At 46.5% G+C, this 22,913-nt stretch overlaps 7 protein-coding genes across 7 annotated transcripts; 1 reads left to right on the forward strand and 6 right to left on the reverse strand.

Annotated features, from left to right (window-relative positions):
* Positions 1–713: 713 nt before the first annotated feature.
* On the reverse strand, positions 714–1,223 carry C8R40DRAFT_1166155 (uncharacterized protein; the record flags this gene model as incomplete). The annotated part of the gene is made up of 1 exon (XM_046230805.1): positions 714–1,223. The coding sequence occupies one exon, from the start codon at positions 1,221–1,223 to the stop codon at positions 714–716; it is 510 nt and encodes a 169-aa protein (XP_046091029.1).
* An 8,098-nt stretch (positions 1,224–9,321) lies between these two features.
* Positions 9,322–11,265, reverse strand: C8R40DRAFT_1083702 (uncharacterized protein). The gene is made up of 6 exons (XM_046227274.1): positions 11,115–11,265; positions 10,881–11,058; positions 10,495–10,822; positions 10,027–10,444; positions 9,756–9,957; positions 9,322–9,702 (listed from the first exon to the last, which is right to left on the reverse strand). The coding sequence occupies exons 1-6, from the start codon at positions 11,156–11,158 to the stop codon at positions 9,523–9,525; spliced, it is 1,350 nt and encodes a 449-aa protein (XP_046091030.1). The 5' UTR covers positions 11,159–11,265; the 3' UTR covers positions 9,322–9,522.
* On the reverse strand, positions 11,257–12,414 carry C8R40DRAFT_454631 (uncharacterized protein). The gene is made up of 3 exons (XM_046235110.1): positions 12,172–12,414; positions 11,567–12,117; positions 11,257–11,511 (listed from the first exon to the last, which is right to left on the reverse strand). Exons 1-3 carry the CDS (start codon positions 12,297–12,299, stop codon positions 11,468–11,470), a joined length of 723 nt encoding a protein of 240 aa, XP_046091031.1. The 5' UTR covers positions 12,300–12,414; the 3' UTR covers positions 11,257–11,467.
* Positions 12,329–13,257, forward strand: C8R40DRAFT_1166159 (uncharacterized protein; the record flags this gene model as incomplete). Its single annotated transcript, XM_046230806.1, has 4 exons — positions 12,329–12,394; positions 12,426–12,752; positions 12,804–13,014; positions 13,064–13,257. 4 exons carry the CDS (start codon positions 12,329–12,331, stop codon positions 13,255–13,257), a joined length of 798 nt encoding a protein of 265 aa, XP_046091032.1.
* Positions 13,258–15,260: 2,003 nt separating this feature from the next.
* Positions 15,261–17,297, reverse strand: C8R40DRAFT_454710 (uncharacterized protein). Its single transcript, XM_046235111.1, has 3 exons — positions 16,034–17,297; positions 15,456–15,977; positions 15,261–15,327 (listed from the first exon to the last, which is right to left on the reverse strand). The coding sequence occupies exons 1-3, from the start codon at positions 17,124–17,126 to the stop codon at positions 15,305–15,307; spliced, it is 1,638 nt and encodes a 545-aa protein (XP_046091033.1). The 5' UTR covers positions 17,127–17,297; the 3' UTR covers positions 15,261–15,304.
* C8R40DRAFT_1083713 (uncharacterized protein) lies at positions 17,273–20,041 on the reverse strand. Its single transcript, XM_046227275.1, has 10 exons — positions 19,625–20,041; positions 19,442–19,556; positions 19,274–19,383; positions 18,641–19,209; positions 18,468–18,573; positions 18,273–18,411; positions 18,021–18,225; positions 17,841–17,966; positions 17,692–17,783; positions 17,273–17,641 (listed from the first exon to the last, which is right to left on the reverse strand). Exons 1-10 carry the CDS (start codon positions 19,772–19,774, stop codon positions 17,319–17,321), a joined length of 1,935 nt encoding a protein of 644 aa, XP_046091034.1. The 5' UTR covers positions 19,775–20,041; the 3' UTR covers positions 17,273–17,318.
* Positions 19,984–22,265, reverse strand: C8R40DRAFT_1083720 (Rexo1 protein). Its single transcript, XM_046227276.1, has 6 exons — positions 21,825–22,265; positions 21,703–21,765; positions 21,504–21,644; positions 21,092–21,455; positions 20,502–21,039; positions 19,984–20,452 (listed from the first exon to the last, which is right to left on the reverse strand). Exons 1-6 carry the CDS (start codon positions 22,158–22,160, stop codon positions 20,194–20,196), a joined length of 1,701 nt encoding a protein of 566 aa, XP_046091035.1. The 5' UTR covers positions 22,161–22,265; the 3' UTR covers positions 19,984–20,193.
* Between the last annotated feature and the right edge of the window lie 648 nt (positions 22,266–22,913).

The following is a 22,913-nucleotide window of genomic DNA, read 5'->3' on the forward strand; positions in this document are numbered from 1 at the left end:
CCCTGGAAAGGTAACTCCATAAATGGCGAAATACCAACACCACCAGAGCCGGTATACTTAGAGGATGAAGACGAACCGGAATACGAAGTAGAGGAGATCTTAGACAGCCGGGTTCGATGGAAGAAGTTGGAATATTTGGTTAAGTGGAAAGGTTACGACGCAGGGCACAACTCTTGGGAACCCGCAGCCAACCTCAGTCGAGCACCAAAAATTGTTCGGGCCTTTCATAAAAAACACCCAACAGCGGCAAAGCCTTGACCATCGAGGGCAATGGTCATAAGGAGGGGGGTAATGTCATAAAGTATGCAGCCCCTATCATTTTCCTTTTCTCACCGTCTCGACGCCTTTACTTGTACGATACATCATCCCATCACTGTCAAACCCCCATCGATTACTGATCCATCGATTACTGATCCACCTGACCCATCTTCTCCTTCTATTGGCTTCCGCCACCTTCCTTGTTCCTAAACTGTACAGTATTACATCGTTGTTTCTCGCAGACCGGATTATGTATATATAGCCAACCCTCCACAGCCTGGTTCCTTATCTTGACCTCTCTGTCATTATCTGGGACCAGGTATGTGCTTACTTATTATTACCTATGACTACGATACTCAATATATCTCTGTCATTATCTGGGACCAGCCTGCCGCCGTTCTGCTCAGTCGCTCCGCCTTGTTGCCTTGTTCAGTTGCTCCGCCACGCCGTTCTGCTTAGTCGCTCCGCTTTCCCGCTCCGTTAGTCACTCCGCCTCTGCCGCTTCGTGACAGCACCCTAAAAACTCTGGCACCTGCTCTGAGTATGCAATCCGCTGGTGCAACATTTTCATGGACAAATAAGTATTGAACCTTTCTGGAATTCTTTGAACCTGCAAGTTGTAGTTCCTTCACTCTTCCCATTGCTGGGGCCCAATCCTGTTGAAAAACATGGCCAACAGGTGGACCAATTTGGAACGTGCGACGCGCGGTCTCGGGGCTAAATTTGCTGTTCCTCGACCAAGATCCAAGCAGACCGGTGTTGTTCAAGTTCATAGCAACGCGGCCGACAAGGGTAAACGGTGCGACGGTCGGGATTGGATTGTCGTGCGTCACAGGCACGGTGACGAATTGTTTACCATCAAGTGTCGTCCAACGACAACCTTCAGGTAGCGGGCGTTGATTTCCAAGGTAGTAGAAACCCTCAAGAAGGCTGGTGCGAAGTGTGGTGAAACGGTCGGCTGACATTCCTGAGTTATGAGTGATAATGAGTAACTAAGTTGCGTTTAAGAAGATTAGCAATGACTTACTGGAATCGGTTTCTTTCTATGTGAGCAGACAGTTTTGCGGTTGGGTGGAAGAATGATACAGCAAAGCTCATTTATGAGGAACCGTGAGGTTGCATGAACAACAACGTGACGCCTAATTAAGACATTCACGTTTGTCCAAATTTGGATGAGGACGCAGCAGTGCAACCCAATTTGGATATGATGTGAAATGGGGATAGTGTGTACATCGGGCGGGAATCGTCGTAAGCAATTGCACTGTAGGTACCCCAGAATATGCAGTCCATGGAAAGCTCACTATCGGAGAAGGTAGCTGCGATCGTTAGCGGCAACACCAAGCATGCGTTAAAAGAGTTATTCGACAGTCATCACATCCATCTGCGTTCGACAGACTGGAGGAGTAAGGCAGGCATACGCAACGCACTACACCGTGTGCCCGACAACATTTTGGAGCCACTCCTGGCATCATGGAACGCCCCGCCTCCGGCTAAGAGACGCAAATTAGAAGATATTCCACCCGAGGTATGATTCAGACGTGTCGATACTCACAAGTTATTGATGCTTTTGTATTGGCCACGCAGGAACCGTCAACTTTCGAACTACTGCAGATGTACACAAGGGAACAGCTTGTCACGATATTTGAAGAAGTCGGAGCAAAGGTTGCATTGTGGGTGTTCCGGAGCAAGAAGGATGTTGCGGACGCAGTGGTGAAGCTACCTACGTCGACATATTTGACGCTGCGTAAACGCCTCTTGCAGGTAAGTACCGTTGCACTGTCCCACACTGCATTTCTGAATGTATTTCAGCCCCCCAAACGGCGGAATGTCATGCTTGAGCGTCAAATATATTGTTGTTCGTTGAATGACATTTTGTTGGTGCTCAAAGAGGAAGGATTCAACATTGAAGAATGTACCACACACGATAAACAGTCACTGTTGGATATGATAGATGTGCAGCCGGCTGCAGTAGTCAATAACATTCTACTCCGATTACAACCGCAACGGCAGTCCGTTATCGACCGGCCGTTTCTGACAATACCGGTAACGAGCTTGCCTCGTTTTTGTGTGAAAGAGAAAGGAAGGAATCTAATGGGCACTCCAACCAACCAATCTAATACACAATATGCGAGTTCACTGCTATCAAACTTATTTAATAGCAAGGGGTAGCGTTGGCAAAGGTTCCGCAAAGCTTTGAGAGCTAAGCACGAAGCTTTGATCAATCAATTTGAATCGTTCTAAGGGTTCGATATATTCCTTTGATCAAGGTAGATTCAGCACGATTTGTGCTTTGGTTTGTATTGATTTGGGTATATCAAGAATTGGGGGTTTGAATCAAAGTAAATTAAAACCGAAACACACAGACCCCTACGGAGGGCTAGAACTATGTGCTGGCACAACCACACAGCGTGATTTGCCCTTAAGACCAACGACTGATCCTAAGTTCGAAGAATACCCAACAACTGGATATACTTCTCGCAGTCACAAGGAGCAGAACACGACGTTCCTATACTCACAAGTGCCGGGCCCGAATGGCTGCTAGCGAAGAGGTTTCAGTCTGGCGGGAGTGTGTCTTTCCTTTTTACGGATTAGCACTGCAACGTCGTCCCAAAATCACTTGTATTCCAGATACATCGGATCGCTATTTATACATACAGAATATAGAGTCGCATAGTACAATTAATTTAATACAATAAACGTTCGGAACCGCAAGGAAACTTCTACACTCAGTCAGATACCATTTAATTTGAATCTACATGTCCTTATTTGGTCCATATTGGTTCCAAGATTCTAGTATACCCCCAAACATGGGTAGGTACTTCAATATTCATTTAATTTAATTGTTTTTAGAGAATGACTCGAGTAGTATTCAACTGTCATTGCTGTTCAACACTTACTTCGATCGTTTGTCATCTCGTCCGGAGGCAAATCAACTCTCCTCGATTCTAATCCTATCAATCTGATTCATCTGGATTAAACTAATTGCTTCTCTCTTTCAACAGACACCCATTGTGCCTATACTCTATCAAGGGAGTTACGCATAGTATTCATTTAATTGCATTCTTCAATGTTTTCTATGTCAGGACTCTTTGACATTCATTTGATATGTCTTCGGAGCCTCGCAGTCTTTCGATCGTTCTTCTAGTCATTTTACTCAACCATGCAACTTGATTGGTCTATTAGACTAAATCACAGTCCTTTAGATTAATGCATGATCTTGTTCTAGAAGGAGTATTTGATAATTCCTGAGTTCTAGAAAGTCATTTCGAGTCAATCCTCGGTTCATGGTCACTTGAGTAAGTTCTTCCAAACTCCTGCCAGTGTAAGGTCCAATAAGAATACCCTTGGTATGTCATACGTGAATGGTCATCCTTCGGATGTAGTCCGAGTCTGGTATAATCCTGCTTGACAAACAGGTAGACTGCTATCCGTAGGTAGTATCGGGGATGGGTAAACTGACCAACTTGTGGTAGTATGGGTATATGGTCCCTTCAACTTATTAGACTGATTCAGTATTGACTTTGACTGTCAATCTGGGTCTCAATTACAGTCCTCTCGATACAAATCTATACGTGAAAATGTCACAATTCACAGCATAGACGTCTAGCCAAAATTTAGGTGTGTCACCGGATGAGAAAGAACGACAAGCAATAGTTGAAACTTTCACCCAAGCTACTGGCAACAATGCTGTTTCCCAAATCATCTGCTGCATCTGCGCGAGAGAGGTATTCAGGTCGGAGGCGAAGTCTATACGTGTCGACGACATACCCCATCCCGAAGTGTTGCAGCCACGCAAACCTCATCCAGCGCATGTGTTGACATCTGGAATGTTATTGTATCGCGAAGCATCATCGAGGAAGGTCCCAGAATTCGCGTGTTTGACGTGCATGCATTCGTTGTCCTCAGGGAAATGTCCTCCTTTAGCGTTATCAAATAATATGTGGTTGGGCGAAGTACCGTTTGAACTCCGCATACTCACACTTTGTGAAAGGATACTGGTGTCGAGGTTCTTTTCTGCAGCATATATAATCAAACTGTACCCAAAAAGTCGCGGTGCGCGTGGATGGCCCAAGGAAATGCTTACCAGTGCGGTCAGAGGGAACGTATCTTCGTACTTCCTGAATACAGAAGACATTGTGGGTATGATAGATCCAGGATTCCTCCCCCCCCCGTCCTACAATACTAGCGGCAACTATTGGTGTAACATTCATTGGTCGGGACAACATTCCGTTGAAATACCTTCCGGCGTATCTTCGTGTGAGGAGGAATCGCGTCAGGGATGCAATCGCTTGGCTGATACCACGAAATCCTCTTTATAAAGGGCAAAAGATTTCGGAAGCGAACCTCAGTTCCCTGCCCGAAGATGGAGTGCCATCGGAAGTAGTTGATAACATGAAGTGGATCAATGATTTGCGTGTACTCGACAGAGAGAACGGTGGATATGTACCGAACCACGAAGGACTTACAGATGCCGAAGGTACCCGCGATGAAGAAGAACTTGGTACCATATTTCGTTCAGATCACGGTATGTGCTGTAGCGTTCATAGCCTGCGTAAAATTTGACTTTTGATAGATGACAGCACTGATGATGAAGACATCGGCGAACCTGAATTTGGAGGTAGTGACACCGGAAGTGTAGAGAGGGGTGAGGCGTATGTCGTCGTACTGAAAACGTAGCTGACGGAAGATTTCCAGCGAATCTACAAGCACTTGGTGTTGTGGATGTGGACGGCAATACAATACCTGAAACAGAAATTCTTGCGCACGCACTACGAAACGCCAGTGGAAAGGTGGAGAATTATCACATAACCCCCGGAGCACTTGTGAACACATATGGCCGAACTGATGACAGTGGGAAGCCAAGTTGGGGAACAGTGGAGAATCCGAATCACTTGTTGGGCTGCTTTCCTCATTTATTCCCATATGGGGAAGGCGGGTTGGAAACGTCGCGGTCGGTACCAGTCAGTTACGCAGCACATGCGAAGTGGGCTTTGCAGTATGGTGACCGACGGTTCCGATTGGACCAACAGTTCATTTTTCAAGTCTTTGGGGTCATCCAACGACGAGAAATATGTGCAAAGGCTAGTTTGAGGATAAGCCGGAGCCAATTCACCAAATACGAAATGGAGATAATGAAGTTGAAACCGAATGACTTATTGCAGGCCAGTGAAGAGGAAAAGAAGAAAGTGCCATTTTCTAACCCAGCTATCCGAGCGCTACGATCACAACTGACAGCTGTGCGGTCAAAAGTGCTGGCGACGGACGAAAATCGAGCTAGTGTTCGTGCGCAGATATGGTCTTTGAATGTCGCGTTCAATCCACCTTCACTGTGGATAACGATCAATCCATCTGACACTCATAATCCTATCGCGCAAGTATTCGCAGGTGAAAAGATCGATCTGGACAACTTTGTGTCCACCCGGGGCCCAACGTCGACAACACGTAGTATCAATCTCGCTTCGGATCCCTTCGCTGCGGCCCAGTTTTTCCACTTTATTGTCAACACGACATTGGAGGTGCTTTATGGCTTCACAAGAATGTCGAACGGTCATCCAAATCAATCGACCGGAATTGTGGGGTCAGTGCAGGCGTACGTCGGGATGGTTGAGTCCCAGGGACGGGGTACGCTCCATCTACATATGATCATGTGGCTTCAGGGTGCACCAACACCTGCGGAGATGAGAGAAGCCTTGAAGTCGAAAGATTTCCGTGACAGGGTTGCCAATTTCATTCGTTGTACCATACGAGCAGACGTAGGGAAGACAATGTCGGAATTAACGCAAATACCCACCAATGCATCGATTGCTTATGCGCGACCATTGTCAACGAAGGAACCGGATTACAAAAGTAGGAGAGCCAAACAGGAGGTTAATTTGGCGAGGAACCTGCAGCTCCACGAATGTACACCCGAGCGATGCTACCGCAAAGGAACAACTAGATGTAAGCGCCGGGCACCATGGCCGTTATCGCAGTTCGATTTCATCGATGAAGATGGCACTTGGGGCATGAAACGTACAGTTGGATACATGAATGGCTTTAATCCCACCATCCTGGAGCTTCACTTCTGCAACAATGATCAAAAGCTTGTCACAAATGGAGACGAAACGCAGGACATGACATACTATATAACCACATATTCCACGAAGAAGCGAGACAGATCTAATAATGAGAGCGCCATTCTTGCGCAACGTCTCGCATACCACAAAGAACAGGAACGGCAGAATACCGATAACGTCGAGGTATCGCGAAAGCTGGTAATGAGATGTGCAACTGCACTGAATCGGCAGCAGGAACTGAGTGCACCGGAGGTTGTCAGTTACTTGATGGGATGGGGTGATAGATATATTTCGCATAATTTTACGCCGATCTACCTTGATGGATTGAACGGACTTTTAAGAGAACATTATCCAATATTACAGGAAAAGAGGTACAGTGGACACACCTACTTTTCGCCTGAAACTGAAATAATCCACAGATGGGCACGCATTGCGAATGGAAGAGGATCGTATGATGTACTTGAAGTGAACCAGGATTCGAGAGCAGAGGTACGAGTCACATTATGACAGTGCGAACGTTATCAAACGAAGTGATTCACAGGGGGAGGAAATGAGGTTGACGATGGTTGGAGGGAAATTAGGCACCCGAACACAATTAAACGACTATGAAGACCGTGGAGAGTCTTTGATGTACTACAATGTCAAAGATTTCTTTGCCGATACGTATGAGAAATTTCAGAAGGACCACGAGGAAGCGGGAACCGACGACGCATTAGCGGGTGATGGGAAAGATAGACATCCAAGCCGTCGAGGACGACTGCCAGGGACTAGGCACCGGTACCAGCCTGGCACGAAAGCAAACCGAGTCCGTCTTGTACGACAGGACGGCCATGAAACAGTACCGCTGTATGTGGGGCGATGGTTTCCGAGGAATGACCGCCCGGAAGATAGAGCTAACTACGTCCTGCTCATGTTGAGCTTGTTGAAGCCCTGGCGACGGATAACCGACATTACGGAGGGTTTTAATACCCTAGAAGACGCTTGGGACGATTTTTTGAAACGTTGCTCCGACGATGTACACGATGTTATCAGTAACATTCAATATTTCTACCGCTGTTCAGACCAATCGGCAGCCCGTCGGGAGAAGGAGCAGAAATCGCACAACGGCGGTAACGAAGAACACATGGAGGAGACTCATATTGATTCACAGAGTGGAGATTACAAAGAAGGGTCTGTTTCCGAGTGGGAGGTCATTGAAGCGCAACAAACAGAAGCAATGGCGGCAGAGCTTTATGCTTATACTGCTATGGAATGTGCGTTCGATGCAGGGGTGTTTGATAGAGATTGGGGGATGGAAACGGAAGCGTTGATGGCAGGACGATGTTCGATGAATGACAAAGTTGATTTTCAACAATGGCACGAACAGCTGATTGAGTACACTGGAGCAGGTGGAGAATTGGTTAAGACGGACATATTCAATATCGGCAGGGTCGGTGCAGGACTTCCGGGGAATTCGACCGTCGTGCAATCCGTTGAAGAGGTCATTGACAACCAACAACCCGCAGCAGGCGGTGAACTGCGGAAGATGTTGAATGAAGAGCAGGGTCGTGCACACGATATCGTTGTTGACCATGTCGTCCGAACCATGAAAGGGCGTCCACCGCAGCAATTGTTCATGCTCTTGTTAGGACCTGGTGGAACTGGGAAGACGGTGGTCATAAATGCTATTAACGAAACGATCCGGAACTTACGTTTGGAGAATTGGCTGGCAAAAACAGCGACGACAGGTGTTGCAGCAAGTCATTTTGGAGGCAAAACACTCCATTCTTGGGCAGGTATCAAAGTGGCTGCAAAGGCAACGGAAGACTTGATCACAAATGCATCTGCAGCGGTACAGAAGCGCAGGACCGCGAACATAGGACCAACTCGATACCTGATCCTAGATGAATGCTCAATGGCAACGAAGGAACTGATTGGACGAACGAGTACAATCTGTTCGCACATTGCCACCATAGGAGACAAACCTGGTAGTGATACATACTTCGGTGGGATGAATGTTGTGTTATGCGGAGATTTTCATCAATTTCCTCCTGTCGGACAGGCTGATGGTGCTCTGTACCTCGGCAATGCACCAGGTGCGAACGCATACGCCGTTTTGGGACGTCACCTGTATACACAGTTCACTACCGTAGTGACACTGAAGAAGCAGGTTCGCGTGAGAGATACGCGGTGGATGGAGCTACTGGAACGACTGCGGGTGGGTGCTTGTAATGCCAATGACATGGAGGAGCTGCAGAAACTACGGTTAGATTTAGACTCGAATCCTCGTATTGACTTCGACGAGCCAGGATGGAATTCGGCCATTTTGATCACGCCTCGTAACTCGGTAAGGCGCAAATGGAATAGAGCGGCCATACGACGACATTGCAAAAAGGAAGGAACTAGGCTCTACTCTTGTCCGGCAGAAGACACAATTGGAGGTGTCCCTTTAAGCAACGAACAATTGCTCCGTATCGCGCGTTTGGACAGTAAACGAACCAGCAATCTCGAGCACCGGGTTGAACTAGCAGTTGGGATGAAAGCGATGATTTTAGCGAATGTCGCGACAGAGGCAGACTTAGCGAACGGTACAAGGGGGACAATCACCAACATCATCTTAGATGACCGAGAACCAATGGAACATGAGGTGCGAGATGGGGCGACGTTGTTGCGTTATCCGCCTGCAATGGTATACTTCAAACCAGATGGGGAGACGAAGGTGAGACTGGAAGGATTTCCGGAGGGGCTGTTGCCTATCGTACCTCAAGAAAGTAAGTTTGTCGCGGCAGTGAATGAGAAAAAGACACGCATGATACTACGGCGCCAACTGGCGCTTACACCAGGGTACGCTTTCACTGATTTGAAGGGGCAAGGGCAAACCATTGAATACGTTATTGTGGATCTTGCGCGGCCTAACTATGGGTCGAAACTGGATGCGTTTGGGGCGTATGTTTCATTGTCGCGCAGTCGGGGTAGGAATACAATCCGTCTGCTTCGCGGTTTTGACGAGAGCCTTTTTGTCAATCATCCGTCGCCGGAGTTGGAAGTCGAGGACGCCCGTCTGGCGGAATTGGAGGCGGAGACTACGAAAGCTTGGTCGACAGGCACACTATGGCACAATATGTAGTTGAAGGAAGTAGAATGAATAATCACATATCAATATGTAGTTGAAGGAAGTAGAATGAATAATCACATGATCAATAGACCTAAGTTACAGTACTGGTCTGATTTATACGAGGTCGTAAGACCAGGTAAACCGAATGTTCATCCGAAGCAGCAGCAACTCGTCCAATTCACCATTTAAAGAACAGAGTGAGGAGGACTTTTGACCTCGATGAAGAATGACATGGACGTAGAGTGTAAGTATGATGACAGCATTGTCGTTATTGGTGACCCAATGATGTCGAGTCTGAGCAAGCGAAGTTCAGGCGTCAGTTGTTGTAATGAATCCACATCACTTACGATGTAAAGGCCTGTTGGATGAAGTAGTTGCACACGGTTGAGAAAGTGGAAAAGTTGCGAGAAAGAGTATACATCGAAAGAATCCCTCTGTGTTGAGGGAGTGAGACGGTGTCGGTGGATAATATCGTGCAGGAGATCCCGGACAACATCATTGTTCTGGTGTTGTATGACATTAAAGCAGTAGTTCGGAGCAATATAATCACTATGCGAGGGTAGCAAATGTCAATTAGCGCAGAGGGCAAAAACGCGGGGAAATTGGGAAACTTCATACATGGTGCTACCGTTGGTGATACAATAAGAATGACACTGAGTAGGAGGCGTTACGATTATAGACATTGAGTTGACATTATAAATGATCTCCCAGCAATGTGATCCAATTGTGGGAGTCAAGTCCGACCACATTGCACCGTTTTGTGGACCAGCGTTGATTTTAACGATCAACGATCTTGGATCGGTGAAAGAACGCTTGATTTGGAATGACAATTCGCTGTTGGGAAGTAAAACATCGGCCAATGAAGGGAGTAAGCTGGGTTCTGGCTGCAACGGAGTTTCGGGGTCCAGTCTGGAACAGCATGGCATAGCAGTAGGATGTTGTGTTTGATCGATGAAGTAGTCGAGCTTTCTGTTCAAAGTAGAATTCGGAAACGCGGAGTACAAGTTGCTGTGAGTGATAATGTTCAGGCAGGAAGCTAACGAAAGAGAATGAGATCAGGTTGCAGGCGCAATAGATTGGTCATACTCCACTGAGTTGAATTCAGAACATCTGCGATGACTGTACGATCAGCGCCCACAAAAGACACTGAACAATTGCCTCTGCAGAAGACCCATGTTCGTTGGTTGAAATGCAAACCACGATAGGAAGGTAAATGATGTTTAATGTGGGTGGCATGGTCGGGGAATAGGGGAAGCTGAAGTGGGTTTGGCGTGAATGTATACCCAATTCGAAGCATCCAAAAGGCGACATCAGGCAAGTTCGGAAGTAGCAGATGTACTGTCAATGATAACGTTGCTGATTCGTGGAGGAGGAAACATTTGGAATTTTCGCCAGAAATGACAACACCGGACGTCTAACGTGGTTGGGACTGAATATGTTAACAAATATTTTGACGAAAAATACATGATCACCATGTAGTCGTAGAAAGTATCGAATTCGTTGTCAACGAAGAAACACCTCAGGAACCAGTCCAAACGCCGTGCGTGAAGACAATAGGAGGAGACTTGTTTGTAACAAAGGCGAGAAGTCGTAGCGACATTGACTAGATCATTGAGTGACAAATTTTGGAATATAAAATGTGCACAGACGCTAGGGATAAAGTCGCAGGTTATGACGATAAAAGAGGCCAGCATGCAGCCACGAACCTGCAAACAGCATTCATTGCAATGAGAGCGGGTACAAGGGGCATGGAAGACGGCAAATTGGTTTGGGAATGATCAGTCTAAAAAGACTGTACACCGATGGCAAGCGGCGGAGGGCGTTACGGGCGAGTATACGGAGCCATTAGGAGATGGGATAGTTATCGCACGGGAATATATTTTATGTGAAGCGTTATTAGCATGTTACAGAATATGAGTAACGCTACTGAAATGCAACCTAGTCTAAGTAGGTTTGTAATGTACTTTGGAAGAAGAGCTCAACACAAAGCAAGGCCTACTGTAAGTTAGTTATCAAGACGGTGGTACACAGTGGAACACGTTACATGATGAGAACAATTTCAACGTTTCTTTTCAGAACGCCGATGGGCAGTGCGAGCCAGAACTATGGGTGTATGAAATTAGGCATCAAAGTAGTTGGAGCAGAAACGCAGCAGTACCTGACTCGTTGTATGACTGAACGCGCGTAGTTCGTCTAGGCATACGACGCAATGGGGTTGCCAATGGAGCGAGGGTCGGATGTGCAGAGGTAGGTGGAAATTGACGACGAGGCTGTATTCCGGCGGGGGTCGGTTGAGACACCAGCGGTGGAGTGCTCGGAGATGTTAAGGTGTCGTGGAGAGGTTCAGTTTTGACAGAGTAGTCAATGTGTTCCAATTTGATTTTCTTGGGAGGCATAGTGAATTGGGGGGGGAGGGGGGGTATTCGCAGACGGGGATTATTTGTACTGCAATTCGGGAGAACAACTCGGTTAGACTCAGTCCAAATTGGTAATAACAAATACGGTGGAGATAGGGCAAATGTAGAATTTGAAAAACACGTCTGGGAAAAAGGTATAGTGGGGGAGCACCGCGACAGAGACAAAAGACGGAGTGCAGCATAAGGGGAACACGACGAGGAAGATGAACGAAAGAGCGACAGAAATGTCGTGGAGAAGGTGGGAGAGATGCGCCAAAGTTCACAGGAAGGCATGAGAGAGTGGTGCGATTCGCTTCGAAACATGCTGTGTAAGTCAGGAACAAGCACAAAAAAATTGCGAACTTACCAAGCACGGGAATAGAGGCAACGGCAAAAAATACGCGCGCGGTACAAAATGGAGCGAAAAAAATAATCTACGGAACGCCTCACGATCTTCCGGTTGGCAAAGAAAGTGGGTAATATTTCGGTGTCCATGAATTACTGACGTTGTAAACGAACAGATCATGGAAGACCTCATGAAAGCATTGTCAGAACCAACAGCGACTGGAATGAATGGGGAACCCGCCAATGTAATGGGGGGGGGGTTTTCATAACTTCCAGCTGGACTTGGGTAGTAATCGAACACCAGAGCTGCTCAGTGGTGAACGAACAGTCACACCGCAGATGGTTCACATTGGTGAAGGTACAGTCACACCCCGGATGCTTCACGTTGGTGTTGGTGATGAAGGAGGTGGTCTCGAAGACGTGGATGAGAACGGTGGTATAAAAGCTGACGACAGATGGTCGTCAGCGCCAGCGCCAGCGTCAGTCGGATACTGCCCGGAGTATGTGGGCCCCGGAGATGAGGAAGGCCCACAGACAAGTGATGGTGAAAGCGCGGTGTTGTTTTTGGGCACGCTGCATCGCAGGTATATGAGAGTTGAAACGGTGAGAATTGAATTAAAGCGACGCATGGTTTGCTCACCGGTTTTTGAGAAGGTAATGTGGAACTATTTTACATCGACAACGGGGGTGTTGTGGATCCGGTGGGATGTCAAAGTAGAACTGCGCAAATTTCAAGATTTGGAGGCAGAGATGGAGAAGATGAAGGATTGCGTTGGGGGAATGTACGAGAGGCATGTTGTGTTGTTGATAATGTTCACAGATGCACCCGGCAAGATGGGGAGGTTTGAGGGGACTGCGAATGTTTGTAAGTTAGGGAAAATTGATAATCACAGAAAACTAACGGAGTGATTGAGATCATTCGGGAGGGGGCCCCGAGAGACTCATGGCAGAGGAATACAACGACGAAGTGAGGGGAAACATGATATTTGGAATGAAAGTGAGAAGCGGAGGTGGAATAGGTGTGGATCCTAATGTCACGAGGAGAGCAGATCTGTTGGAATCGGCACTGGGTGAGAGGTATCAGAGCGTGCGGACGGTAAAACAATGAAGCCGAAAAACGAACAATCTGCTAACGGAAAATACAACAGGTATGGTGGAATTTCGTCGTGACATGCGAAAAGGAGTTGTGTCTGCAATGGCGCCTTATAGTAGAGTTGAAAGACATTCAAGACATAAAAGAGGAGGTAAAGAGGATGGAAGCATGTGTTGGTGTATTGTGGAGTAGAAAGGTATATGTGACGATGGTGTTCGTCGATGCACCCAGAGGACCCACAATGCGGCAAGAAACGAGAACGCTGTGTGAGTTGGATTTTAATCCGTTCGAACGTAACTGACAGGGAACCCAGATCACCTGCCTGGCGGACGGAACGGTAATACTATGTAGACGCACGGGATGGTGGTACCCAAGCACGGTACCAATGCAAGCAGGTGAACGCTCCTGTAACAACGTAGTGTGTGGTGTGAACGCAGCGGTAGTAAGGTGTGGGTGTGTTAATAAAAATTACTGTGTTGGGTGAATGTTGGCGACGCTGTATAGTCAAGTTGAAAGAATACAGGAAAGAAAGTGCGGGAAACAGTATAGTTATCTTGTTACGTAGGAGTAGTAGATTATTAGGGTTATTGGTTACGACGTAGGACGACGTAGAGGGTGTGTATACTACGTATAGGATGTAGGAGGGTGTTGACAAACAAAGACAAAATGTGCCTGCACATCAAAACTGTACATTTCCGGGATGGAATAGACCTTGCAAGCAAGGTGACTCAGGACATGCACGGTTCTTCAGGGTTAGGCCAGGTTAGGCCTGGTTCTTCTCGAAAAATGTGACCATGGAGTAGAACGTATGAGCCGGTACTATATGTTTATTGCGGTATGTACAAGATGAATCTGTGAGCGGCCACGAAAAGGTATGGAAAGGTAAAATGAAAATTCAAAACAACATGTCCGAGTATTCAAGTCTAGACCTAATGGATGGGATAACGGAAACATGCAAGATTAAATGGAAAGTATTCTAATAATTGAGGAAGACCAAATCGGCTGGGTACGAGCAAGTGAATAGCAGTTCGATGCTCAGAGCAAGTCCGAGGATTTGTAGGTGATGGGTTTGTGGGTAATGGGTAGAGAGGCGACACAGGAAAATGTCAATAAGAATGCGCAGATTGGATGGTTAAGAAGGGGTGATGCTAAAATCATGATAATTTCCAGTGTAACGAAAGGAGAGAAAGTTCAAAAGAACGTGGGTTTATTAAAGGAGTGACAGTTCTTGTAAATACCAAGGATAACCGGGAAAGGGAAGGGTCGTTAAAACATTGCAAAAAAAAAAAGTTGACTACAGATATAACGATAGATGGAATGGCCGGAAGAAATACAAAACAAACAAAACCGAAAAGACGATTATCCAAGTGAAGGGTTGCTCTGTCACCCGTGAGGCCTGTAAGGTTTGGCTTCCAGATAGTGATATCATGAGAAGGTAGTTTGTCTTCTCGAAGGAGTATGTCTGGTGACAGTGTTTACACCGCCATAAGCTGATGGGGGCCCTCCATGTAACGTAGGCGGAGCCGTCCAAGGACTTGGCAAAGTTTGTTGAGTGTGAGCTAGATTGGGGAGTCGTCCTCGGGGCAAATGGTTGGACGACAAAGAATGAGGGGATGTAGAATATGTTGAGACTCGTCTGGTACTGTCATCACTTGTTCTCCTTTGATGCGTCCGGTGGGGAGAAGACGATGACGAATTGGAGGATTCCCGCGGTGAAGAGCCTTCACGATTATGCACTGAATGTCTGTTCAACGATTCCGTGCTGCTATTACTCGGTACCCGTTGTCGCGAGGAACTCTGAGAAGAGTGGGACTGGCGGCGAGAATATTGGTTGACCATAAATGGAGCCGCCGGCGGAAGAAGGGGCATGTCCAAAGGGAAAGCGGACTGGTAGGGATTAAATTGGGGAATCGGTGGAACAGGTGGGATGTAAAAGGCCGTGGATTGTGGGCGGATGCTCCGTACGTCTTCTGACGAATGGATGGAAGATGGCCCGGAATTCATTGGAAAATAACCTGCACCACTGGCAATACTGGGCGGCCTTGAGTTGACCGGTGACTGATCACGGGAAAACGATTCCGAAGCCTGTCTTCGCGGAGTCGGTGGCCCTTCAGATCCTCGCGAAGACCTTTTGGATGCCAGTAAATTACGTTCAGGCTCTCGCAATGACGCAGAAGAAGAGGAACGCATTCCCATCCTTGAAGATTCGGCACGTTGTCTCGCAGCAGTCACCTCTTCTGCATATTGCTTTCGCTTTCTTTCTTCATCTTTCAACCTTTTTTCTCTCTCCCATACCAGTCTCTCTTGCTCCCACTTGCGCCTTTCTGCATCTCTCTTCTTCCTTTCTTCTTCTACTCGAGCGCGTTCCTCCTCAAACTCTCGTTTCTCTTTTTGCTCCCGTAGAAAACGAGCCTTTTCTTCTCGCTGTTTCTTGTGTCGCATAACGTACCCAATAGGTATGTTTTCATCCTTTTCCTCTTCAACGAATCTCACTCCACGTTTGATCGCATTGTGGTTTGAAGCAGGGGAAGAGGTTTCCGTCATCTCGGTTAGGGAGGCCGGTGACGCCGAAGTGGTATTCTTGGACGCTGGTAAAGTAGCAGATAATACTTGAATGAGAGGTTCTTTTTGCGGTCCATCGGAAGAAGAAGTACTGAGTGTCGAAGCCTGATTGCGAAGAGGTGAAGGAGCCAGAAGTTGAGGCGAGGGGATTGACCGAGAGTGAGAAGCAGATGCTGGAAGATGATGGTTTAATATAGCTGCAACCCAAAAATAAACGGCCCGCACTCACAAGATATATGCGATGAAGCGCTGGAGGATGAAGATGGAGCATCAGAAATCGCTGCCGAGCGTACATTGAGATGCGATTCGGCGGAAGACTGGAAAGGCGGAATATCGCCAAAAACGTCAGCCTCAGCTTCTATGGCTTCAGAAAACTCTAGAGCAGCAAGGGCAAAACCAGGAGTGTTGGAAACACGTTGACAGGTGATATTTCCATCTACGACAGACCACACAGAAAAGCGATCTTCGAAAGGGGGGCGGTTTATCCAGCTACGTAGACCAATACTGAAAGAAGCGGTATGATCAAACGTGGAAAGAGCATTCTCGTCAATCATATCAATATCAATAGGCGCCTCGAGTCTTGGGGTGTCCCTGGTACTAAAGGCAATGATTTCTTTCGCTTCAGAAGACGATGGATTTGCGTCCTGAAGCCTCTGAAGCATACGTCTTTTCAGTACGGTACGAGCGAGGGAGTTTGTGCTTGGCACAGAACGTGAACGATTGGAGGATCGGGGATACGGAGGTGCACCAGGCTGAACAACAAACGGCGCAGAAGAAGGCCGGCTAATAAGGCTGTTCTGGATCAACGCTTGAAGGACGGCTTGGGCTTTGGACTGTGAAGCAGGCGTAATGATAGGCTTTGCCAAAACGGGTTTAATGGGGCGAGGATCATCCTCCTCACCGTATGCATCCGATTCGGAGTCGGAATTTGGATCGTTGTGAGTGACAATCGGTGCGCGAGTTCCGGGAGGGGGTGTATGAAGGAGCGGAGGAGGCAGTGGGGTCCAATTAGACTCATGCCGACCGTTAGCCTTGATAGTGCCCGACTTTTTGGCGCGCCATGGTATCCAAGTCTTCTTCGAATTTACCAAGGATATGGGAATGTCCTCTGGGGTCTGTAAGTTGACCGAACCTGCAGAGGAAGCCGAGGAATGGGCCGGCTCACTTCCGCCAGCACTGAGCTGTGGCGTCGAAAGACTCGAGTCGAACGTGGTAATATCAGAGGGAGCCGGCTGGGTTCTGACATTCAGAGTGGACCGCTTGGATGTTTTCTCGTTCTTCTCGCGTTTGGAGGATATAAAAACCGAGGCAAAACGTCGCATAATGGATGAAGAAGAAGGGAGAAAAGTCGTCAACGCTGGAACATTGCACTCCACCAACCGTCGTTGACCACGGTGAGAGTCGAAGAAGAAGGAATTTGATGGGGCTGAGAAAGTGAATGGAATGACAGATGAACTGTGTGTCAGGAGGAAAGCGATCCGGTTCAAACACGCCGAAACCGGAATTATCTATTATTAAATTTCTGGTTTTTGCCACAGTTTTCTACGTTCGTACTTTTCTACAAGACTATCTATGTAATCCTCTGGAATGCCCACTAGATTTGAACCTCTTCTTACCAACATCTCATACTCTTCCGGCACACTTCCAAATATATCCCGGGAATGAAATATTGTATATTTTTCTCCGGGCACCATGAATGTGTTACTCGGTCCTTGAACGGGAGGACCTCGTCTGAATGGAGCTGACAGAGATGGGCTACACTCCCTGGTGATGGAATTTTTGACAATGGAAGGGCCCAGATTCAAGGGAAAGTAGTTCGCCAGCATCTGCTCCTGATCTTTCGGGGGATGAGCTCATAGTGTCATTCAAACGCGGCAAATCACAAACTTTGCAATCCGTCCTCGCCAGGTCTAAGCAGTATCCGTTCACAGAAAGTTAAATATTCATCCAGTATTTCGTCATTGACACTGTCCATTAATCTCGATATCTGAAGTTAGATTTCCAACGCGCTACGCTGCAAGATCAGCAAAGCTCACATTGGCTTTTCGGAATTGAAAATAGCTTCTTTGCGTGGATCTACATCCCCCATGTGCCTCACCAGTGCCAGGTAGTCTTCAATACATGGTAGAGCGAATGCTGGGTCATTACTATCTTTCGGTGATCTAGATCGAAAGAAGAAGTCAGCGCCAGCAACAACCGAGTTCGAAATTGCCTGCCTCCTCTTTCCGTCCAGACCGTAGACCATCTTTAACACCACGATGACAGTAGCCAATAGACTGGCCTCAACCGGTGCATTATCCAGATTGTGTGTTTGTGGATCTCGCGCTTGTAAATTTTGCATCCTAGGTGCCAAGGACTGATGTAAGACCATAGGTAAAGACAGCCTATGCGATAAACTTTTGGTCATGGCATAGAGTGTAGCTATAGAACGTTCAATATCGAGTACCGCGATCACGTACGAGACTTACGCGTTCCACCCATTCCTTGTATGACACGCCACAGTAAAGGAGCGGCGTTCGCTTCAGGTGTTGATATTTTGTATGAGATGTAGAGTTGTTTCGCAAGACGTGACGAACGTGCATGTAATGTCAAAGTTTTTGGGGCATGCTGAAATTTGGCGTCAATATAACGAGGGAATGTCCTGTATGGAACATATTGCTTACAGCAGGAGAAAGCGCTTGTATGTTATGTTTAGTGAGATGTGAGACCATCTCCATAGGGAGCAGACGAACAGGATCCAAGTAGGGCAAGTCATACAGTGTTATGTGTCTGATGACACGACAGGACGCAACAGGCGACATGAGATACGTGAAGAATGCATATCAACATCGCTCACCGAATAATGTCGCTGTACATCATAGGTATACGCAACGTCCAGCACGCCACTACTAGCACTGCAAGATTATTCACTGGACCCTCGTGCGCACTATGCCCGCGTTTGCGTCTTTTTTCGCCAGCCTCTCCCCTCATCTGACCTTTGCTGTCTGCATCATTCAGCTCACTGTCGTCATCATCTTCCGATTCAGAGTTTTCCCGCATAAGCTCAGCCATCTCTGAATCCTCTGAATCCTCCTGTTCTTCGCTCCGTTTCTTACCGACACCGCCGACACCGCTATCTTGATCATCATCATCATCCGAATCTTTGGCGTCGCCCGGAACATCTTGTTCTGAAGACGAGGAGGAAGGAGAATCAGACGGAAGAGGGGAACTCGGTCTTGTTTCAGTGGAATGTGGGCGGGACTTGGTCTTAGATCGGATGTTGGAAGGTTGATCATCTGGTTGAACTTTACCCTTTGCCAAGTTTGGTGTAAAAGTACGTGTTGGACGAGCATCGAAGAACGGTTCCGATGGGGGAGGGTCTTGCAATAAGCTTAGATGCAGAGCCCATAAGTCTTTGCACACCATCTACAAGAGGATAAATCCATTTTCAAATGCTCCGATTGCGGAAACAGTATAAGCACTTACTGACCTCAAATTCCTTGGGCAAGTTCCACAAGGTAATTAAGGCGGAAATTTGCTTTCGTAGGATTAGCTGCTGACATTGAAAATAGAGGTAACGGCCAAGGGCCCCATGATATACTGCCAAAAGTGAGCAGGTACTGATTGAACGACCAAGATCGCGATAATGGGTTCGTACATTTCGGATTTGCTTTGCTTTGCCGTTCCTTCTTCTTCCTGTTCGACTTGAGGGTACGTTTTCTCATCATATGGTTACCAACATCCTCAGCCTCATTCGTTTCATTCCGATAGTTCTAGATATGGATAAGGGATAACGAAAAAAAGGTCACAACATCTCAATTTGATGATGCATAAGATTCACCTGTAAGATGTGTCCTTCACTGCAGGCAATGAAACCACTAGAGGGTTCCTTGTGCCACTGTTTAGAGCCGCAAACAGCACAACGTCGGCGTGCAACCATTAAAGTTTGAAGTAGAGGCAGGCACAAGGTACACTTAAAGGCAGGCACCATATCATGACAACTTGAACGAAGCCAAGTCTGCCTCAGTCAGGGAAGACATACACCTCGATTTGGTCGAAATCAAGATTTTAGGATGACACAGTTGAAGAAATGAACGGTCGATACTTTGCATACTCTGAACCTCACACATTCAAGTTCGTATATGATCTTGGTTGAAACGTCCCCCGATCCTCTGCAAATACTCTCACTTACTGTCCAACTTGAATGTTAACATTTCTTACATTTGTGACAAGTACTGTAATAAGAATGTACACCGACAAGCCAAAAACTCTTGCTACAATTTTGTGAAATGTGGTTCTGCTTGATTCCCGAGCACAAGTAACCGACTGGGTTAATAATGGACTGATTGTTGGTATGCTCAAATGGAAAATAGCAAGCGCGAGCAGATAGAAAGACAAGCGACATGTGTATCAAGTATGACGACGTTTCATAAAACCAGAAACAGACGTGACTTTTTGTCGTGTTTTATTGAGGTTAGGACGAACCGTGGATGTCGAAGTTGTGGCTGACACAGATGTAGATGAGGAGGAAGGAGCTCCTCTCGAAAGTTTCCTGTCGTTGATAAGATACAAGCGCACCAAGTCCAATGTGGCAATGGCATCCTCAAGTGACGAATGACCACTAGATCCACCTCCCTCCTGTATCGTCGAATTCAGATGTTCTCGCGCTCTTGAAAAGACAAAATTAGCTGTGTAAATAGGATAGTTGATGCACTCACAGATCTCGCAAAGCTCGCCGATAAGGGGCACCGCGGGGATGTGGATATAAAAACACAGTATCTACACATCGATGGTGAACTAGCCTTAATGTTTTCAAGTCGTTCTCCAATGCATGTCCTATTAGGATGGTATCCTTCCCAATCAGCGAGTCCAGAGACTTCCGTATCGATGACAAGGGTAATATGGCACGCTCTGCATGCATTTCTGGCGTAATACCAGAGAAACGCGTATTGAAGTCCAATATCCCCACTCCATCATCCATTCTAACTAGCTCATCGAAAACGGGCTTTGCAGAACCGTCAACGACGGAAACGCGTGCAACCCGCATACCACCAGTTGTGTAAATCATCTCGCAGTCCAGAGCAACGACGTCTAGTAATTCTGAAGAAGAGGTCGAGACCGGTGTCGCCAATTCCGAAAATGCATGTCGCAAATGAAGGGTATCTGGATCTGATTCATAAAACACATGGGGACCATGTACACAACCTTTGTCGGAGACGTCTTTGGAGCAACAATTGTACACTCGAGTCCTTTCACCTGAATAAATGTGTTAAGTACAGACGATACGGTAATGACCAATAAGCATTACCATTAGATACTTGGTTGTAATGTCTTCCCCAATGGTGTAAACATTCCTGCCTGCCTGGATCTTTCTCTTCGAGTCTACGTACGACAAATAATTCACCACATCGTTCACACTTGACAGGTTTACCCTCCATGCTAGGCTGCAAGCCCCCAGGCGTTGGAGGGATCTCCACGACATACCCCCAACTTTGAAGAATATCCAGAGGGACTACATGTGGTTCGAGAAGCGCCGAGGTTATGCGTAGTTCAGTTATAGACTTCTTTGCTTCCGCGCGAGCAGTAAGATCAGCTTCCGTGCCAACTGAAGAATCAGATATGGAGGTAGGAGGAACTCGTCGTTTGATGGCAGCGACGGATTGTATTACTGCCTAAGCAAAAGGTGAACAACGACAAAGACTGAAAAAAGACTTTCGCACGTTACGATAAGTGAACTTGTTCGACGCCGCGTAAACCTCTTGCTCTTGCTTTAGAGCGTGTTCTGAGGCAAGGTTTGGATGGGAAATCAAGATCTTGTCGTACAAGACCAAGAAATGATCATATAGCGTTTTGAGCATGGCCTGAATTATGATGCTAATGATGTGGATACAAACATATGAGAAAGAGAGAAATACGAACTTGGCGCACAGGGATAGCAACGGCTGAAGTAGCTGGAGTGACTTGAAGTATCGGAACTCCTGCCTACATGGCGAATGACCAGTTAAGTTCTTTTTACATGTCGCATGGGGCCATTAACCCACAGGAGTTGATGTTTGTACCACGCGTTTCTGGGGCGGATTCAGCTTCTGAAGCTTTCTGGGTGGTTCATTTGGCGTAAGAGTTGGACTTCCAGTCGCTCTAAGAGGCGAAGAGTTGACGGTACGTTTGGCACCTACAGTCTTTACTTGTTCAGCCTGGGAAACTGGGCTGGGAAGTGAGCTGGTAGAGGCGACCTTGGGTTCATCGACTGGAATTCGCAAAGTTATTGGTGGAGGCAAATCCGAGGAGGCGTTGTGAGAGAATAGACAATTTGGACGTGTGCATGAGTCTCGTTGAGGGCATTGAAGGTTAGCAAACAGCCCTAGTGTTGAAAACATAGCATAGGTGAGAAAGAAGTATATCTGACTTTCCGTCACTTGACTTTGATCATGGTCAAGCGAAAGTCTTCCACCAGCGTGATCACCGCGCTCAGAAACTTCGAGTTCGTCCTTAATTTATCATTGTTGTCACACTGCATGCAAATTCTGATAAGTTCACGTGACTTACCTAGAACTTATCTGAAACAAGCGTGAAATTACAAGCATATAAGATGCCGAACTTATTCAATAACTGATCAATGACTTATCCAATACCGCAATTTACTTTGTCCTCAATAAAAGGTGCTAAGATATGCGAAACTTATATGATATATATGGACAAAAATTTCCGGATAAGGATTGAATAAGATCAGGGAACTTATGTAATACAGATAAGATAATAATTTGGACCTGAATTTGACAATAATCAGATAAGTGATAAGAAAGAAATGGAACTTGTGCAGAACTTATTTGATATAGATATGAGACAAATATGGAACAATAAGGAAACACCTTAGAAACTTATCTGATCATGTCACATGAAAGAACACAATAAGGATAAGGAACAATGGGAAACTTATATGATACTTTGGGTGTGACTGTGACAAATATGTTTACAATAAGAGAGTGTGGATATATTAAAAACTTATGTGATATAAAGCAGAAACTTATGTGATATAGATGCTATATCGTTTTTTCAAAAGTTGTGAAAAATCAAGCTAAAATTGTAGGTATGAACAATAAACTTATAGGATTGAATTGGTGAGAATTATA

This window comes from Lentinula edodes (genome assembly GCF_021015755.1).
Source record: "Lentinula edodes strain Le(Bin) 0899 ss11 chromosome Unknown C8R40scaffold_3, whole genome shotgun sequence".
NCBI lineage: Eukaryota > Fungi > Basidiomycota > Agaricomycetes > Agaricales > Omphalotaceae > Lentinula > Lentinula edodes.

Bases quoted from the DNA above. Each gene is read 5' to 3' on its own strand.
- C8R40DRAFT_1083720 (XM_046227276.1), bottom strand. From the start codon at position 22,160: ATGTTTTCAACACTAGGGCTGTTTGCTAACCTTCAATGCCCTCAACGA. The intron at 21,766-21,824 runs GTGGGTTAATGG...TTCGCCATGTAG, and splicing joins TGGTACAAACATCAACTCCT to GCAGGAGTTCCGATACTTCA. The intron at 21,456-21,503 runs GTGCGAAAGTCT...CCTTTTGCTTAG, and splicing joins ACAAGTTCACTTATCGTAAC to GCAGTAATACAATCCGTCGC.
- C8R40DRAFT_1083702 (XM_046227274.1), bottom strand. From the start codon at position 11,158: ATGCCCCTTGTACCCGCTCTCATTGCAATGAATGCTGTTTGCAG. The intron at 10,823-10,880 runs GTGATCATGTAT...CAACCACGTTAG, and splicing joins ATACTTTCTACGACTACATG to ACGTCCGGTGTTGTCATTTC. The intron at 9,958-10,026 runs GTATGAAGTTTC...ACCCTCGCATAG, and splicing joins ATCACCAACGGTAGCACCAT to TGATTATATTGCTCCGAACT.
- C8R40DRAFT_1083713 (XM_046227275.1), bottom strand. From the start codon at position 19,774: ATGGTGCCTGCCTTTAAGTGTACCTTGTGCCTGCCTCTACTTCAAACT. The intron at 19,384-19,441 runs GTACGAACCCAT...CACTTTTGGCAG, and splicing joins AAGCAAAGCAAATCCGAAAT to TATATCATGGGGCCCTTGGC. The intron at 17,642-17,691 runs GTTTGTGATTTG...ATCCCCCGAAAG, and splicing joins TGGCGAGGACGGATTGCAAA to ATCAGGAGCAGATGCTGGCG.
- C8R40DRAFT_454710 (XM_046235111.1), bottom strand. From the start codon at position 17,126: ATGCGACGTTTTGCCTCGGTTTTTATATCCTCCAAACGCGAGAAGAAC. The intron at 15,978-16,033 runs GTGAGTGCGGGC...ATCATCTTCCAG, and splicing joins CGCTTCATCGCATATATCTT to CATCTGCTTCTCACTCTCGG. The intron at 15,328-15,455 runs GTGCCGAATCTT...CCGCGAAGACAG, and splicing joins GGTGACTGCTGCGAGACAAC to GCTTCGGAATCGTTTTCCCG.
- C8R40DRAFT_454631 (XM_046235110.1), bottom strand. From the start codon at position 12,299: ATGGACACCGAAATATTACCCACTTTCTTTGCCAACCGGAAGATCGTG. The intron at 12,118-12,171 runs GTAAGTTCGCAA...CATGTTTCGAAG, and splicing joins TGCCTCTATTCCCGTGCTTG to CGAATCGCACCACTCTCTCA. The intron at 11,512-11,566 runs GTACTGCTGCGT...ATACACCCATAG, and splicing joins TCAGTCATACAACGAGTCAG to TTCTGGCTCGCACTGCCCAT.